The following is an 18159-nucleotide window of genomic DNA, read 5'->3' on the forward strand; positions in this document are numbered from 1 at the left end:
CATGTTCATCGAGAGTTCATTACTGCATTCCCCAGCTCATACTCCTTGACCTCTTCTCTTCCATGTTTCTCATTCATCAAGCTGTATATCTTTTTGTCTCCCTGTCTACTTATCAAACCGCACACTTGTTTCATTACAGATCTACACAGCTTCTCAACCACTATCACCATCATCATATCCCATCAGCTTCTCAACCACTATCACCATCATCATATCCCATCAGACAGTCTCCACTTGCAAGATGGCATGCTATCTTCACTTTGCTACATTCCCTCTCCACTTCCTCTTATCCCTTACCGACGTTGGACGACAACAAATGTCGGACATCATGAATCACTGGGACCTGTACAGCAGACAATCATCGCTAATTTGAGTACTCTGGCCTCCAATTCTCAGTTATGCACCAAGAACAAAATAAATAATTAGTGCTCTTTCATAATAAACCACTTCAATGTCAATGTCAATGTCAATGTCAATGTCAACAAGAACGACACGCAATGTAAACCATAAGAAGATAACAATTTCAATCCATCATCCCAAGAGCATCTCCATCAACACAATCAGCATCGTCGTCGGTATACTCTTATAGTCATGATTCGTTTCAATTTTCTCGTTCTCTTACATCCGCCTCTCGTTCCACGTCCCCTCTCCTCTTGCATTTCTCACCTTGCTCACATCTCCCAGCTCAAACTTTGCCACATACGGATCATCCAGCACAGGAACAGCATTCGCATCGAGAGCCTGCAGTTAACGACAAAGCGAGTGAGCGAGCAGGACGATAGACAGCGGAGGGAGCAGAGAAGCAGAACGGTGAGAGAGGTTACCTCAAACATCTTCTCAAACCAGAGGAGACTGGATGGTGCTAGGGAGGTTGAGATGAAGACCAGAATGCTTCTTTTCATGATGATTGCTTGCTCTGACAAGCTCATCCCTCGCCCACTTCCTCCTTCTCCCTCTCCCTCTTCTCCGTCTTCAGCCTCGAATGTGTCCATGACAAACCCCTCTGGCGATATCTGCATGACGTCTTCTATGATCGCCTGAGATGAAGGAGGATAGAGGAGGAGGAGGGGGAGGAGCACGTGGAGGGGGAGGAGGAGGAGTCAGTGTCACCTCTACAGCATATCATCTCACCTGACGCTCAGGATGATCGTTAACTTCTCCCACGAAGCTCCAAGTGAACTCCTGCAGCCTGACATCACATCCCCCCTCCAGCAGAACCGTGTCTTGCCTTCTCTTCCTCCCCCTCCTCCCTCTGAGCACTCGCTATGACTTGACGTCCATGGAAGCCTGACGGGACGCAAAGAATGCGAGACGCAGCTGAGTGACAGGGCCGAACTTCTTCCCCAGGTGCGCCGACGAGTTTGTAGTCGAAACAACCGTGAGATCGTAATACGAAATCCATTCCTGAGAAAACAAGTAAAGCAGAGATAAACTCAGAAGTAGGTAGTCTGTCTGAGATAACAAGAAGTATCAAACTCCATCCCCCTTCTCCACCTTCATCACTTTCATCGTCTCTATCATCATCGTCCTAATCTACACCTCCGGAATTCCCACAACCACACATCCGCATCTATCTAGCATATCCCTATCGCCTCCTCCCCCTGCTCCTCCTCCTTGAATGCGTCCTCACGTGTGTAGAACTGAGCAGCAGAAGAACAGTAATAATCCTCAAGATGAAAAGCACCGAGCCGCCCATCCCATCTCATATCGTCCAGATCGGCCAACAGCCTCTCTGTCTTTGACAACTTTCAGCCCAACGATTCACAACTCTCAGCACGTCTTACTTCATGAGAGATGGTTGGGTGGGTCCCGTTAACAGCAAGCAGAATCGTCTACAAGACAACAAGTCAACCGCCGTCGGCCCTGCCACTACAACAGCATCGCTCGATCAAGCTTCTCACGTTGGTACCCGACGGCAAAGAGGTCAACGAGCCAACGGAAACCTCAACTTCTTCGTGCGAAAATGCTGATTGCAACAGGTTGGAAACCTTGAAGCAGATTGGCAACTCCTACGTCAAGGACACGAGCACAGGAGACAAGAGACCTACCTTCTCCTCCAGATCCTCCCAGCGACCGTAGTCTACACCAACAGGAACCAAGAACACTGAAGTCTTGGTAGCAGGAAGAGCAGTCTTCTTCCTCCTCCTCCTGCACTCTTGAACAGCTGTCACGTTCTCGCTCTGCAACCTAAAGTGAACAGCGACTTCCTGCCGGGCCACCACGTTGACGCCGTCATGCAGGTCGAGACGCAACGTCTGCCAGAGCAGGAGGAGGGAAAGAAGAAGGATGAGCCACTGGATCGCACGAGATCGATCGCATCTCACCAGCTCTGATCCATACGGAAACTCCGGGATCTTGTAGCTCAACACGCCGGAGAATGCTTGAGTGACTATCTGGTCATCAGCAGCCAAGGAAGCCATTAGACCCTTGCTCGTCACCGTCAGCTCGCATATACACTCGTAGAGATGTCACCTGCTTCAGCACGTCCGAGCCTTCATAGCTTGCGACCAACTCCAGCTCACTCGCATGGCACAGGACCTGTCCTTCTCGAGGATGCAAAACAACCAGCCTAGCATTGCCTTGCTTCGAGCCAGCGCTTCGAGCACGCATGCACGGCAAGTGAGTCCACAGCAAGAGCAAGAGCACACATGCTCTGCATGCGATTCTTGCAGCCATTCGAGTTTCTTCTTGTCGCTCGCGCAGAGATGCAGCGAACTTCAAGGCACGTCAAGGGAGACAAGGAGGAACTCAACCCAGAGCATGATGCTCCCTATCGACATGCTGTATGCAGCATCTGCAGGCATAAAAAGAATTCAAAACATTGCCACTTTACTGTCCCATCTTGACACATCAACCCTTGCTGAAACGGCATAGTCTGACCAATCCCATGCCCATATCGAGATATTATCCTATTGATGATCACAACCTGCATCATTCTCCATCGCATGATCTAAGTCTTCAAGTGCTTGCTTCCTCCTCTGCTCTCCCCTCCCCTCCCATCCCCTCCCCTCTCCTCTGCTCTCCTCTGCTCTCATCTCCATTCCTCTCCCCTCCACCCCTCTCGCTTCCCCTCCCATCCCACACTCTCCTCTCCCCTCCCCTCCACTCACTTCTTCTCCTCTCCTCTCCTCTCCTCTCCTGTCCGCTATCTGTGAACAGATCTACATCTCGTTGCCTGCGGAGATGAGACACTGCTGGCATTTCCCCCCGACAAAAATAAATTAGCTCATCAACTATCCGTGAGTACTGCCAGTGTGGCCGGACCGCCGGGCGGCGGGCGGCTGGGCCGCCCGGCCCGGCCCGGCGGGGGGGGCGGCCCGGGGCGCGGCCGCGCGACTGCGGCGGCAGTCACCCGCTGGCCGTGACGGCCGGCCGGGGGGGGCCACTGACCCCCACAAAAAACTGTCACGACGGTCACCTCCCCAGCGGGGGGACGGACCGTGCCAGTGTGACGGACCGTGCCTGTCGGACTGGGAACTCCCAGTCGGACTGGGAACTTCCGGCGCCGGGAACTTCGGAACTCGGAACATTCGAGTCTGACGGCGGCCGCTGGGCGGCCCGGCCCGGCCCGGCCCGGCCCCCGGGGCCCGGGGGGCGGCCCGCCGGGCCGGCCGCGGAGCCTCTCAGCGGCCGCCGCAGGCTGCCCGGCCGGCGTCCGGCCCGGCCGCTCACTCAGCCGCCACTCAGCCGATGATCGTGACACCGTCCGGGTTCAGTCAACTTGCCGCAGTGCCACTGACGGTTCAGCCGTGACCCACTGTGACAGTCCGTCACTGCTGGCACTGTCACGCAGGCTACCGTACTACTAGGCTAGGCTACTCAGCGCGACCGCCGGACTCCCGGACGGATCGCGGCCAGTCGCCTGGTAGACGGTCGCCGGGTACCGTCACGCGTCACGGCGTACTAAGTCCGGTCCGATCGGGCCGCCGTGATCGGCCAGGCTCCTCGGACTCCGAGGCTCGCGGCCCACGGTCGGACTGCCGATCCGGCGGCCCCGGCCCCCGGCCGGGCCCCCGGCCGCCGCCCGGCACTGGCCTGAGGATCGATGCCCCTGGTCGACGCCGGTCCTCCGGTACTAGATTCATCATACTCGGACGATGAGACACCGTGTTATCCGGGAGGCTTCCTCTACTCAAGTTTTTACTTAACTTAAAAACTTTGTCCCTATGCCAGGTTTAATTGTTCCCTAGACTAGCAAGTAGGAGCCCCCTAGCTCGCTGTGTCGAGTGGTGATGCGCAACACGCCGCTGCGTGTTCTTATCATGCATCATGCGCTTGACATCCTAAGGAGCCTGCTGAGCTTCGGGCTGCTGCTGAGCACTATACTCGGATGGAAGGCTCTTTGGGATCTTCAAATCACCAACGGTCTGAGCTGGTACATATCGGTGGGGATAGGAAACTGCATTTACATTATCCGACACATGGTTGACGATGTCATGGACACCCATCACGTGCACAATGAAGAATGGTTGGAACTCTTTTCGAAATTGCCAGATCTATCGCCTACAACCATCCTTGAATATGGCAAGATCTACTTGAGCTCCGGACTCCTCTTTGTAAGCAGATTGTTCATCTGGCGGGGGATATGGAAGAGGTTAGATGCTACGCAGATCACATGGCCGGAGTCCCTGATGGTTGGTGCCATTTCTTGCGTGTTTCTCAGCATCATGCAGCTTCAAGTAGACAGAAAGAGGGTCGACATTCTACAGGTTTCCCTGGATGTTCCAGGCGAGCGGCATGCTCAGCAGACATGGCACGGCTGACGTCACACGACGGATGATGGCAACATGGCCTCTTGTGGGAGTCTGTGAACTGAGGTATTAATTGCATGCTTGCTCGCTCAGGCTCTCTCTATTCCGACTACTCCTTGATAACCTTGTGCTTGGGACCATTGGATTCAGTAGTGTAGAAGCTCACATAACTGTCCATGATCAGACTACCCCTATTCTCTGTGTAAATATTGCAACCAAGTGGCGATCGATCATCATGATAATTTGCATGCATCCCCTAAGTACACCTTGTTCGATCCTTGCGAAAGAGTACGACACGTCGGTCGGCGTTGTTGCTTGAGTTCATGGGCCACTGAGATGCTCAACCATTACCAAGTCACCTGCACAATGTTCGCCTCCCGAGTCCTTCTCACTCGGTTCCATGATACCCCGGGCTTTGCAGGGGGATCAATCAATTTAGTTTACTCAAAGTTTAGTAGCCGCATGCCAAGTTTGCACATTATCGCTCACTACATGCGCGTTCAACTCGGAGGGCCTGGCACAGCTGGCCGACGGTTGCCACGGCAAATCACTGCCAGAGTAAGGATCGCATTCCGCCGCCCCACCGCCCCGCCGGATGTTGTGGCTTGGACGGCCTGACGGTCCGAGGCTGGCAATCATCACTGGCCGGTACGGTCGGGGACAGTGTGTCGCGCGGGCCAAGCATGCTGGGCTCAGAGGTCGTCGGGGTCATCGTCGATGGAGATAGAGATGGCTTCCTTGGCTCTGACCGTGATGTCCCGCATGGCGCTCAGCATCTCCCTCGCCTGCTGCGCATCCTTCTCGTAGTCCTCCTTCCTCGTCTGATGCGCCTCCAGGCGTCGCGTCAGCGTCGTCGTGAGTGTGTGCAGAGTCGACTCAAAGCCTTCAGTGCTCTCTTTGCCTTCCGCCGACGCTGGAGATTGTAGTTGCTCCCGCTGCCTCTCTGCGAGCTGCAGCCGCGGTTTCACCATGCCTTGCATCTTATGCACCTCACCCTCCTTCCACTTGAGAGTATTCTTGTTGGTCTCCTCCCACGATAGCACCACCTGCTTCTTGATTTCCTTCTCGTACCCCCACGCCCCGCTGAAGACCTTCCTGCCCAGCCAAGCGAGGGCTCCCTGAGACTCATTCAGCACGGGTTTGACCGTTCGCTCGCACTTGATCAGATGCCTCAGCATGCCGGTGAGAGGGAGTAGCAGGGGCTCATCGAACGTGTCCTTAGACAAGCCCAGGCCCCCCCCTCCCTCTCCTACCTTGGCGTACGCGTCCAGAGAAATCTTCATGTCTTTCGCGAGAAACTGCATCATGGTCCTGTGAGACTCCAGCCTCTCGTTGAGACCCTCAGCAAACGTCTTGTTGGCCTGCTGCACCTCGTCGTACAGAAGCGTAGCCTTACCATTGAGGGCAACGATGACTTCCTTGACCTTGACCTCCTTGCTCGCCTCGTCATCAAACACCAGGTCTTGCTCATGGAAGGTCTCTTGCAGGATTTCATCCACCGCTGCCTTGAACGTGTCACACGATCGCTCGGTGCAAGCTTGACACTCATGAATCATCTTGGAGATATCGTCGCTGAGAGACTTGTTGGCACCTGTCAGCCGTTTGATCGTCTCTTGTATGTCCGAGAGGATTTTCTCCGTCTCCTCCTTGTTCTGGGTCACGTCGTTGGCTCGCAGAGCAATGAAGACCTCAAGGTCCTTGTTCGTTTGTTCCAGCTTGAAATTCGCTGCATGCAAGGCGTTGTCACCGTTCGGGGAGCAGCACTGAAGGAGGTTCTGCTTGAAGGCAGGCCAGTGGGATGAGTTGACGATCTCGTTTGCACGCTCCTCGAGGTTCTTGTCCGTCAGTTGTTCCTGACTGGGCAGGATACCAAACGCGAACTTGGAGAATGTGCGGAACCACTCCTGGTCCCTGAAGTGCGGGGAGCGAAGTCTTACCGCGTCAAGAGTCCGCATGGCGAGACAAGCGAGACGAGCAGAGCCAAGCACAATCTTGTCTCGGTCCTCGATCATCATCGAAGCAGCCACTCGCTCTTTCACTTCCTCCTCGTCCATCCCACGGTCATCCTTCTCGTCGTACTTGTTGACAAACACAAGAAGTCGGTTCTTCATGATGTGCGGGTCAAACTCGTTCGTCTGCAGGATGTCCTCGTACATCTCCTGAGCGGCGGCACTTCCGATCTGCGTGTAGTCTACCACCAGGATCACTGACGTCGACATGTTCAGCTGCTGCTTGATCATCTCCCTGAACTCGCTCCTGTTGCTCTCGTTAGGGCCAGGAAGGTCTAGCAGCGTCAGCCGATGGCTTTTGCTTGCTACTGGCCAGTTGTCGAACGTGGTCTCAATGACAGGGAGGTTGTCGAGTCGGACGAGGAAATGCCAAGGGAGATTGAGCTTGGCAGCCAGGCACTCCCGCACAAACCAGTTCACACATGACATGTATCTGTACACCTCTGGCAACGAAGAGCACGCCGCAAGGTCGATGGCAGTAGAGGCACGCTTCCAGCACTCTCGCAGGAACTCCAGGTTCTGATCCATTTCCGCGCTCCTGGGCTCTCTCTCTATCGACACGAACTTTTCCAGCAGATCCAACCACAGGTCAGAGTTCTGAACTTTGATAACCGTCTCTCTCCGATCGGATTGTCGTATGAGCACAGGGAAAGCTGTCTCCGCACAGTTGCGGTGCGGCAGTAGCTCTTTGCCGACAATCATGTTGATCGTTGAAGACTTGCCAGCCTTCATCGTTCCTGTAACTGTGAATAGATCTCCGCCGATGCTCAGTTTTAGCTTCTCATTCTCAAGCCTTTCATCGCACTTCTTCTTCTGACCTGCGTCGATAAAACCTTGATCTATCATTGTCTCGATCAGTCTCAGGTAGTCATTCAGTGATGACAACAAAGTTCTTGTATTGTCATCCAGGTTTTCCTCGAGTAGAAATGGCTCGCCGACATTGGTAGCTCCCTCTGTCCTGGGGATTTTTGTGCTGGGTCCGGTCTCTTCGGACTCAGAGCTCCTTTTGTTTGAAGATGACTCCTGAGAGCCCTTGTCCTCCATCGCTCTCAAGTCTGCCAATCAAATCAGAAAAGATATGCAGGATCAGTATTCACATGCCAACGAGGACTATCCGACCACCTCACAGGGAGCTATCCGTAATCTATGTTGTGATTCTGATCTCATTGATTGAGAATTTTCTTGATATGTGTCTGAATCACTAGTGAAACTTGTGTATGTCATTCGTGCATGTTCGCTCGTGCATGCTCAAGTCCCTTCATGTCGCTCCGCCTATCGTTCGCCGATCGTATCCCTCGTTGAGATGGGTTTATCCTCCGTGGGAAAGAAGTAGGTAGGGTAGTCACAACACCCCCTAGGGATAGTTCATTCAGCTAAGAAAACATGATGCAGAGGGTGGGTGATAGGAAGAGGGGGGTGGTAGTGAGAGTTCGGGGGTTTCTGCTTTTCCTAGCTGGGCCCGGCCGGTTTCCGGTGAGAGTGACTGAAGGCGTACGGTCGGCGATCTGAACGCCTCGAGCTAATATAGTAAATTTTGGTAATAACTTAATCAGGTAACTACGTTACATCTGCGACTCTCCCGAGAATAATGCCGCGTCAGCCGCAACATGGCTGTGGGGCAGAGGGAGGAGGAGGAGAGGGAGAAGAGGATCGGACGATGGAGATCGCAAAGACAATAGCAGAGTGCTGAAGGGAGGGAAAACGAAATAGGCGGAGAGCTGTTTGTCACAAGAGGAGATCAGTGCAGGACCGTAGTAGCAACTATCCTGACCAGGTGCGAACGGAGCAGGAACGGGTTCGGGGAGAGACACCCGGTGCTTTGACCGTGGCGTGCCAAGAGGAAGCTGCTTCGGAGACAGAGCAGGGCAACAAGAGACCCCGGATGGGACTGAGGCGAGGCTGAGTGACCCAAAAGTGACCAAGTTCGTCAGTGTTTGCTCTGCCTGAATTCGGAGGACGGGCGATCGAGCGTTTGAGAAAGAGTCAAGCAGTTTCCATCTGGGGTGAGGGGCTTGCATCTGCTCGAAGACGAAACCTGTCAAATTCTCTAGCATCGAGCGAAAATTCCGAACACCCAGGAATACCTGGACATCATGAAGGCGATGAGGGGGGTCCAGCTTGCAGCTAAGGGGGTAGGAGACGCGTTCACGGGAGGGCGCGACCTCAACTCGCTGCTGCATGCTCTATACTCGACGACAGTATCAGTCGAAGCTTACTTCAACCAGCCGGCTTTCCAAAAGGTTCTCCCGCAAGAGCTCTGTACTTGGGCCTCGAGCCTTTGCGGAGAAGCAAAAGAGGCTCACGAGCGACTGCGCAAGAAGATCGAGCAGATGGAGAAGGATGGAGTGCGAGGGGCAGCTGAAAGCTCCTTCCATGCTCTCTCCTCTGCTGCAGGAGCCATCACCGGCATCGCCATGCTTGACGTCGGGCGACACATTGCAGACGAGCTCGTATCGATGACAGCTGCCCTCAACGACATCTTGGCACGAGCGACGCGGCTCGTGACCCTTCACAACTCCATCCTGCTGGGTCAGATCATGGAGAAGTTCGGCGATCAGCTCGCGGACCTCCCGGTCGTGCAGCTGGACTCGCGTCTGACCAAGTTTGAGACCGACAATGTGCGTCCTCGCCTGTGGGTCAAGCAGGTGGAGGATGGCAGCGTTGTGGCTGGGGAGAAGCTGATCGTGTCGTGGGAAACGGTCGGGAACGTGCCGGTAGTGAACGTGCGCTTGAAGAACTGCATGGGAGTAGAGACATCGAGGGGAAAGACTGTCCTACGCATCACGAGCGAGCAGGGGGAGCTCAATTCCAGCCCGATGGAAACGACCATCCCGCTGGACTTCATGCCGGGTAAGTATACGCTCGCAGTGTCAGACCCTGCAAACAACATCCGAGGAATGACCTTCGTCTCCGTCCTCCGCCCCGTCTCCGTTGCCGAGATCTCCGAGCCCTCCAGCGGCATCGGAAGGACTTTGAGCTGGAGGATTCCGACTTGGAATAGGGGAAGCGTTCACACGATACGATGGAAGATGCACAGGTAGTGATGAAGTTGTTGCAGAAGCTGAAGGCAATGCCGATGATGGTGTTGTGAATGGTGTGAGTGCTGTGGAGAATGATGCTGATGTGAAGGATGAGGACGATAACAACTGTGAGCTGAGTGATGGCAGCTGATTTCTTCCTTCAGGGGAAAAGCAAGCCTTCTTGTAGTTTCGATTGCTATTGCGCAGTCGTCCGATGGGCCTTGGAGGGTCTTACGCGGAGCTTCAGAGGTGATGCAGGAGCAGGAGACGCAGGGATACTGACGTGGGCGAGAGCAGATGAAGTTCAAGGTTCCTGACAACGACAAGCCGTCCGACAGGACTGATCAAGAGCTGCGAAGCCCCGCAGTGGTAAGAGACAGAGGAGACCTCAAGAGTGTTGCTGATTGAAGCAGCAGCAGGTGGCGGACATGTCGCTGGGCGGGGATGTGAGTGAAGTTCTATTTTGTGCGTTGTGATGACATGAAGGAAGTTTGCAAAGGAGTCGGCAGCGAATAGAAACTCAGTACATCACTCAGACAGCGAAGACGTGAGTTCAATCGTTATGGTGGTGGTGGTGGTGGTGGTGGTGATGGTGATGGTGATGGTAATACTGATGGTGATACTGCTGGTGATGATGATGGTGATAACGACTGTGACAACGATGATGGCGGCACTGAGTTCAAAGTTCTCTTCTGTCTTGCAACAAAGCAACATTGAAGTCAGCCAACGACACGAGAGTGCAACATGTTGTCAGCAGAAATGATAATAATGATTTCAATGACATTGATGATGTCGACAATCCTGATGACTCGCCTGAGTTGTTGTGTATCCCAGGACAAGGACGCCAGTGTAGTCTGGGGCCCTCAGACCTCGTCAGGTGAAGAGACCGAATGGTTTCTTGAGGAGCGAGCATCATCCAAATCATCTCACGGAAAGCAGCTGGTTGGCAAATGTTCTTCTTTTTCCTCGCTATTTCTCTCTCCAATCTTTCTTCCTCCCTTGTTCTTCTCTGCTCGGTGCCGTTTCTTGCTCTGCTGCTCTGCTGCCTCTGCCTCCCCCTTCTCTGCCTCCTTGTCTCTCCGTTCCTTTTTGAGCCTTACAACTTGCTCCTCAGGTGTCAAGCTTCGGCAACACGTTCTCGGGCTTTCTGTCTCCTTGGCACTCGGATTCTCATGCTCATCCTCCTCCCAAGCAGCACAGCAAACCAGTCGCTGAGCCAACCGACGATTTCCTCCTCTCCGACTCCCATTGCCTGGACTGCAGGTCTCTTCTCTCCTCCTCCTTTTCACCGTCACTCCTCGTCCTCACCTCATGCTCGACCATCTATTTGCTGCTCGTCCTCCTTCCTGCTCTCCCGGCGTTTTGTCTTCCTCTTCCTCCCTCTCCTCACCCTCGTCGTCTCTCAGCTTCGACTGGTTCGTCCCCATCGAGCTGGAGCCCGGCAAGTACTTCTTCCGCATCATCCCGGTGACCCCGAGGACCTGCTAGGGAGCGCGTGACGTCAGCGGCAGGTTGGAGCCTCGGCGACTCATCGGTGGGGGGAGAGAGAGCAGCACGTGCGGTGCAAGGACAGCGGATTCGTTCACATCTCTTGAGTTGTATGCTGCCTGCATTTTGATCCTGCAGTTGCGATTTTGATAAACAGCTCGAAAGATAACAGCGCGAAAGATAACAGCTCGAAAGATAACAAACAGCGCGAAAGATAACAGCTCGAATGATATCAGCTCAATCATTCACAAAGCGATAACCGCTCCTCTGCTGCTCCTTAGCTGCTCCTTTGCTGCTCCTTAGCTGCTCCTTTGCTGCTCCCTTGCTGCTCCAGAAGTCCCTGAGGCGGGCAGTGCGAACGGGTTTAGTTTCACTTGAACACCGGTAGTTACTAGGAGGGCGGGGAGGGCGGGGAGGGTGGGGTACTAGAACAAGGCTTGTAGGGTGAGAGTCGGAGTTCGGAAGATGGAGAGGAGGGAGGAGAGAAGCAGGAGCGAGGTAAGGAGCGGCGACAATGCGGGGATGAAGTGACCACATGCGTCGCGTCTGAACATGAAGTGACCACATGTGTCGCGTCTGAACATGAAGCCTCGATACACTTGAAGCGTTTGACTGATTCGTTGATCGCTCCAAGAGTGATGTGGTCGTAAAGTTCACCTTCATGTGTATTTGGTGTACACCTTCGTCTTGGCGAAAGAAATTTCATAGATGAATGCACATGAACATGTTATGCAGGTTCTAACGGACCATCACCAGAGTGACGTGATGAAGGTGGTGGCACAAGTTGTCAGTGGAAGGCTCTGGTTTCTTGACGAGTCAGGAGTTTGGTTCAACGACACCTTCATCATCAGCAAGGGAGTGCTACGCGTGGTGAATGAGCATGATCATCTTCCGGTCATGGTGCAGGAGGCGCTAAGGTTGGACATGAAGCACGTCGGAGTGAAGGTCAAGCCAGCAGGCGGCATTGCCATGGAACAAGTCAAGATGTGCCTGCACGGCAGCTTCTCGGGGTTTTTCTATGGGCAGGGCATGAGAGATGGAGTGCGTGGGATCAACATCATCAAACATGACGACACTGTGCATCAGTTTGCCGTGGACACGCAGGAGGAGCAGCAGGAGTGGGTGACGAGCATCAGGAGGCTGACGGAAGGCGGATATTCCTCCTGCTCCTCTCCCCTATCCGACGTCGATCCCATCACGATCAGCAAGAGCTGCGGCATGTGTCACGTCCCCTCCACTCGCCTGCACGAGCTCACCGTGGAGAATGCGAGCCTGCGATGTGCTCTCATGGCAGCTCTCGACCGACTGAAGCTGTTCTCCTTCCCAGAGCCAGCAGAGGAGGCGGGGCGGGACGAGGAAGAAGAACAGCTGCTGAAGGAGAGACGGGTCGTCGATGTAGTGAGCGAGGAAGAGCATGAGCGACACGTCAGAGCGTTGAAGTCGCAAGTCAGACAGCTCCTTCCTGTGGCCCCTCCTTCTCCTCACCCATGCCGCACAGATTCACACGCAGGAGGAGGAAATTTCATGCTTGTCGTCAGAGCTCGCGCGACACCGTGAGGCGTACAAGGAGCTGGAGCTTGCTCTCATGGAGACCTCTGAGCGAGTGAGAAGCTTGTCCCTTGAAGGTTGCTGAGCTCGCCTGACGCCCACCAGGTGATGGTGATGGAGGAGATGGTCAGCCGCGCGTCGGTGAGGTCGCGAGTAGCAGCTGCGACGAGATGACTGGAGGTGGCAGGAGGAGAGCAGGAGGAGCCTCGACGAGCAGAGCAGCTGCATTGAAGCCTTGCATGCTGCCGGGGAAGAGATCGAGGCGGGGTTGGAGTATCTGAGACACGAGCGCCAGCAACTGGGACGGCATCAGGTCTTGGTGGGCAGCATGGAGGGCATGGAAAACCTCGCATGCGGCATTGAGCTCACGCTCTACTCGCTGTCAGCTTGTGTCTCTCAGCTCGAAGCTGAGCTCTGCTTGCACGTGGAGGGGGAGATGCATGGGGCAGCGCAAGATGCAGCCAGGCAGCCGATGCCGCGGGGTCAGCAGTCGGAGACGGGAGGGACAGGGCAACACATGAGGGAGGATGGGAATGGAAAAGAGGTGCCAGGAAGTCAGAGGAGACCTGAAGGAGTTGATGAGGATCCTCGGGCTATCAATCAGAGCGTCTTGATTCTGAGCAACGAAGTTTCTCAATCTCAAGCTGACTTCCATCAGGTCTTTCTCAAGCAACGACTCTCACTCAAAAGCTTGACAAGTCGACTCGCTTCTCACTTCCTCTTGCCCTCTTCTACTCCCATCGCCCCCCCTGCAGATGCTCCCTGGCCTGCATCCTCTTCCCCTCCCCTTGCTGACGTCGAGGCCTCAGAGCAAGTACCTGCTTCTCGTGTCCTGCTTGTCTCTTTACCCTCCTTCATCTCTTAACATGCTTCTCGTGTCCTGCTTGTCTCTTCACCCTCCTTCATCTCTTAACATGCTTCCCTTGTCCTGCTTGTCTCTTCACCCTCCTTCATCTCTTAACATGTCTCCCTTGTCTTTGGAACCTTGACTCGCTCCTGCCCTCCCGCCCCGTGAGCTCAAGCTGCTCTGCTCCCCATCCTCCACGTTCCCGATCCCTCCTCAGATCCCTCCTGGTCCATGGCTGAGTTGCTCTGCTACATGCAATCGAAATCCAGAGGCAATGAAGAAAAATAAAACCAGAGAAGTGGAGTGGTTGGAGAACAGGTCAATGAGCGAGAAGTTCAAAGTCTCAGTATGAGCGTCATTTTACATCATTCTTACAAGCAAACAATATCTCGTCTTATCTTACATGTCTTTCTGCTTCTCTTCTTACTGTACATTTAGCTCACTCCCGTCAGGCTTGCGGGCTCACGCCGAACACACTCAGCCCTGCCTCCTCCCCCATGTGCTCTGCATCCTCCTCCGCGAAAAATTGCTCGCACCAGAGCTCCCCGTCCCTCTCAAGCTCCGACTCCTGTGTGCTCGATCCCTTGGCACTGCCTTCCCCTTGCTCGATCCCTCCTGCTCTCGCCCTCTTTGTCGGACGGCCTGTTGCTTCCGGACCTTGTGGGGCGATAGCGCCTTGCAAACCACGAGCAGCTAGGAGACAAATCAGACTACCCGCAGGTCTCTTCCTCACCCTCACCTTTCCGTGGGTTCGCCAGAGACTCCGCACCCTCTGAGTTGGCAGCTATTTGATTCTCCTCTCCTTGCATGGCACCTGCTGGCATGGTGAGGACGCGAGGAATGATGGTGAGGAGGGAGTGACAAGGCAAGAGACAAAGAAGCACTGAGTTTGATCGTAACATCGGGAAGGAGGTTGTGGGTTGTGTCAGAGCAGGAAACTGAAGTCATCTGGATTGGAGGCAGAGAGAGGACAAGGCAGTATTTCCGAGGACGAGATTGAAGTTAAGAGCAACGAGAGGAGAGGGTTGGAGGACAAGATAGCGAGAACAAGCAGCCAAGGGTTCAAGGCAGGGAGGACGGACCCATCATCGGAGGCTGCATCATGACGCCCATTGAGCCTGGGGCTTCAAGTCATTCGCTAATATCTCGTCTGCTCCTTTGGCTTGCTTACCCGTCACTGGCGCTGCTGCCCACTGCTCTTCACGAGGAAGCATCCCTTCTATCTCCAGCTGCATCTTGGCCATCTTGTCCAGCAGTCATTTCACCTCCAGTCATGTCCTTCTTTCTCACCTGCATGGCCTGGTGCATCAGCGATGCCGCGCTCGCGCTCTCTCCAGGCGCATTCGCTCGTGGCACTCGCTGCATCCTCCAGTTGCCTCCCCTCGGCACAGAGTCCGGCATGAAGTCTGCCATCCCGACCCCCCGGAAGTTGGAAGGAAGCGGCCCTTGTCCTCCGCTCCACTGAGGTTCCATGCTAGAATGCGCAGAGTTCTGCATTCCATTCATGGGCATCACCTGCTCTAAATGCATCAGCTGACAACTTCCCCGAGCCTGACGCCTCACCATCTCGTTCCTGGGCATCGGCGGCCCCTGCCATCTTGGCATCGGCTGCATCCGCATTGGCATACTTGCAGGCATGACATGGGGAGCAAGAGTCGTTGGCTCCACGTAAGTTAACCCAGCATTCCCGCGAGGACCCCAGCTCGCGCTCCTGCCCTTATTGGCGGCATGACTCCTGCCGACCTCATTGGGGAGTGACTGGAGCGCATAGGAAGCGGAAACGTCTGCTTGTTCTGAGAGCAACATCAGCAACAACATGCACGTGTATCATAGCCCACCGGCTGGCGCACTGGCTTGTCTAGATGCTGACCACTGCATGAAATCCCGTCAACGGCAGTCAAATCAAGTTGCATAACCGTCAGCGTACCTGGTCAGGCTTGTGAGCCACTTCCAGCCCTTGACCTGCCCTGGTGATCTTCTTCCCATTGTCCGAGCCGCTACGAGCAAGACCTGCCTGGCGTCACTCGCAGCTCAAGGAGGCATCGCTCGTTACCCGTTGGAGGCTGAGGCTCTTCATCCCTCATGCTCCGCTGGGTCGGTTGTGGTTCTTGCAGGAAGAGATCTTGCGCGGGCCCGGAAGTGTTGCGCTGGTCCACTTCGTCTACTTTGGCAGATTTGGATCCTTTGGACACGCCCACTGGTAGTCGGGAAGCAGCCATATGAATAGTTCTCCTCCAATCCTCTATCTCTTTCTTCCACTGCTCCTCCTTCTGCTGCGTCATCTGCTGCAGATCATTTTCCAGCCTGTCCATCTCCTCCTATTGCAAGTTTCACGAGACATTAATCAAGTGCTGCATCAACAACCTGATTCTGCATGAGAAACTTTTTCGTTTCAAGCTGCGATCGGCAAGATGTGAGCCTTTGCCGATGCACTTCTGCAAGTTTCTTTGTGGAAGCCAACTTCATGCTCATGAATTCCTCTCGCTCTTTTTCTGCAAGAAAAATCACCTACTGAGAAGTTACTTCATGGTACTAACGTATTTCTTTGAGCTTGAGGTCTTCCAGGTGTTCCACGGCCTGCCTTGTTCTTGTCTGATTGTTAGGGGCAGCGACCTATTATTGAATGAGCATGAAAGGCAGGTGCAAGTACTCTCCACAAAATACCCTTGGCGAAGTCGATGACTGCTTCACATCAACAATCCCTCGGACATCTGTACTTTTCTTGCTCCCAAGGTTGCCCTGAGAGAAATCTGGCCCTGCTGGAAGTAGATTTGCGGCAGGTTGTCCGGTGTTAGCTAGCTGAGAAGTGCTCTTTTTAGCAATGTCGATCTACAAGGAAGACGAATCAACAGGGGTCAAACTTGGTAAAACCAGGCGAACACACCTCTTTTGTCTCTGCACTGTTAGCGAGATGGTTGAGGGGTCCATTAGGCTGTCTTTATTCGGAGCACGGGAAAAAGAAAAAATTAAGTTTTCTTTTCCCCGGGTTTCAAAAAATCCGAGGTTGTCGAAGTCGCACTTTATTCGAGCATTTCAAATTTTCGAAAATTAAAAGGTTTCCCGCGCACCAGGGAAGACGCTCCATGCAGGCACCAGCGAGACCAGGCAGCATGAAGCCCTTACAAGCCAAGCCTTATGTGAGGCTTATTGCATGTCTTACGTTCCTTGATGTGTCAGACGGAGGACTACGGAAAATTGCAGAGTTGCATGTCTTACTTGAAGAAGCATATCCTAAGCATGTTCGTTATTTCCTGCAGAAGCATGGTAGTGAAATACCAGGTTTGACAGAGGACTTGTTGTTGTACAAGTCAAGAAATCAGCCTTGGCCAGGATCCAGCATCATGGAGTTTTACCAATCTACTAAAGATTTGATAAACAACCGTTACAATCCCGAATTCCTGGCTAATTGCAATCCTGACGGCTCTTTGCCGTCTGGACGAAGTCTGGAAGAACTTCGCATGGCAACAAAGGAGCAGTTGTGGAATAAGCACCAACTCGAACTTGTCGCCAAGAATATGCAGTCATCGCCTTCCGAACCTCCGCCGCAGACTCCCGATCCCCAAGAAGCGCAGGAGAGTCTCGCCGAATCACCTGAATTGTTGGCAGAACAGAAAAAGAACGGAAGTGGGCGTAGAAAGCAGACATCAGTCATACCTTTCGATGTCACCAACCCTATTCACAGAGATTGGACCCCATTAGGTTGGATCGCATGGCTGCACCTTGGATTGGGTTCTCCAGAACCTCATGATAAGTTTTCACTGAAACCTAGCGGAGGCGATGTACCTCCTGCACAGAATCAGATGACACCTGACTTCCATCAGCGTATGTCGAGAGGCAGATCTGAACAACGTCGGAAATTGCGAGAGAATAATCGTCCAGCACAAGAGGACTTGGGACGTGGAGTCACAGACCCACGTGCCTCAGATAGTCTTTCCAATGTTTTCATGGCTGCAGTGGATAGACTCATGTGTCATTATCGACAAAGTCATGAACGCACACAGATGGTCAAAGAACGTAACCAGATGATCCACGAACGTACACAGAAGATCAACAATCTGCAGATGCTCATGCAAATCACAGCTCCAGGTAGTTCCGACCACGCGCAGGCTAAGGCAGAACTCGTGCAACTTTTGAAGGGTACAGCTGACAATGACAACATCCCAAGTGTGGCTGAATGGGAATGTGCGTCTGGTACACCTGGCTCGTCATCGATACCACCTGCGTCTGTGACGAATTCCAGGAACATGGGCATTGCATCTCCTGTCTCATCTGTGGTTGCCACCCCTGTATCTCTGTCGGACGAACGTATCTTTACGAATGATGTGATTGGAACGACAGAGAATTGTTCTCCTCAATCACGTGTTCGTGCAAGGCCAATGGATTTGGACAGATTGTTCAAAAAAAACAGAACGAACAATGTGTAGAAGGTCACAACAGGAATTCCTGACGCAGATGGAAACATCCATCCAGTGTGAATGAAATGTTACTGAATTCTC

At 53.7% G+C, this 18159-nt stretch overlaps 7 protein-coding genes across 7 annotated transcripts; 4 read left to right on the forward strand and 3 right to left on the reverse strand.

Moving 5' to 3' along the window:
* Nucleotides 1-1263: 1263 nt before the first annotated feature.
* On the reverse strand, nucleotides 1264-2610 carry GUITHDRAFT_118302 (hypothetical protein; the record flags this gene model as incomplete). The annotated part of the gene is made up of 6 exons (XM_005822411.1): nucleotides 1264-1404; nucleotides 1785-1832; nucleotides 1944-2009; nucleotides 2049-2255; nucleotides 2325-2426; nucleotides 2473-2610. 6 exons carry the CDS (start codon nucleotides 2608-2610, stop codon nucleotides 1264-1266), a joined length of 702 nt encoding a protein of 233 aa, XP_005822468.1.
* Nucleotides 2611-4232: 1622 nt separating this feature from the next.
* Nucleotides 4233-4763, forward strand: GUITHDRAFT_118303 (hypothetical protein; the record flags this gene model as incomplete). The annotated part of the gene is made up of 1 exon (XM_005822412.1): nucleotides 4233-4763. One exon carries the CDS (start codon nucleotides 4233-4235, stop codon nucleotides 4761-4763), a length of 531 nt encoding a protein of 176 aa, XP_005822469.1.
* A 680-nt stretch (nucleotides 4764-5443) lies between these two features.
* On the reverse strand, nucleotides 5444-7189 carry GUITHDRAFT_146421 (hypothetical protein; the record flags this gene model as incomplete). The annotated part of the gene is made up of 3 exons (XM_005822413.1): nucleotides 5444-5701; nucleotides 6005-6256; nucleotides 6689-7189. The coding sequence occupies 3 exons, from the start codon at nucleotides 7187-7189 to the stop codon at nucleotides 5444-5446; spliced, it is 1011 nt and encodes a 336-aa protein (XP_005822470.1).
* A 1939-nt stretch (nucleotides 7190-9128) lies between these two features.
* On the forward strand, nucleotides 9129-9416 carry GUITHDRAFT_155464 (hypothetical protein; the record flags this gene model as incomplete). The annotated part of the gene is made up of 1 exon (XM_005822414.1): nucleotides 9129-9416. A coding segment is annotated over exon 1 (184 nt), but the record flags the coding sequence as incomplete, so codon positions are not given.
* A 2581-nt stretch (nucleotides 9417-11997) lies between these two features.
* Nucleotides 11998-13681, forward strand: GUITHDRAFT_118306 (hypothetical protein; the record flags this gene model as incomplete). Its single annotated transcript, XM_005822415.1, has 4 exons — nucleotides 11998-12714; nucleotides 12767-12871; nucleotides 12922-12957; nucleotides 13004-13681. The coding sequence occupies 4 exons, from the start codon at nucleotides 11998-12000 to the stop codon at nucleotides 13679-13681; spliced, it is 1536 nt and encodes a 511-aa protein (XP_005822472.1).
* Nucleotides 13682-14763: 1082 nt separating this feature from the next.
* Nucleotides 14764-15975, reverse strand: GUITHDRAFT_146423 (hypothetical protein; the record flags this gene model as incomplete). The annotated part of the gene is made up of 6 exons (XM_005822416.1): nucleotides 14764-14907; nucleotides 14954-15178; nucleotides 15227-15456; nucleotides 15486-15528; nucleotides 15591-15673; nucleotides 15717-15975. The coding sequence occupies 6 exons, from the start codon at nucleotides 15973-15975 to the stop codon at nucleotides 14764-14766; spliced, it is 984 nt and encodes a 327-aa protein (XP_005822473.1).
* Nucleotides 15976-17004: 1029 nt separating this feature from the next.
* On the forward strand, nucleotides 17005-18110 carry GUITHDRAFT_118308 (hypothetical protein; the record flags this gene model as incomplete). Its single annotated transcript, XM_005822417.1, has 2 exons — nucleotides 17005-17985; nucleotides 18036-18110. 2 exons carry the CDS (start codon nucleotides 17005-17007, stop codon nucleotides 18108-18110), a joined length of 1056 nt encoding a protein of 351 aa, XP_005822474.1.
* Nucleotides 18111-18159: the final 49 nt, after the last annotated feature.

The sequence above is a fragment of the Guillardia theta genome (assembly GCF_000315625.1).
Source record: "Guillardia theta CCMP2712 unplaced genomic scaffold GUITHscaffold_125, whole genome shotgun sequence".
Classification (NCBI taxonomy): domain Eukaryota; class Cryptophyceae; order Pyrenomonadales; family Geminigeraceae; genus Guillardia; species Guillardia theta.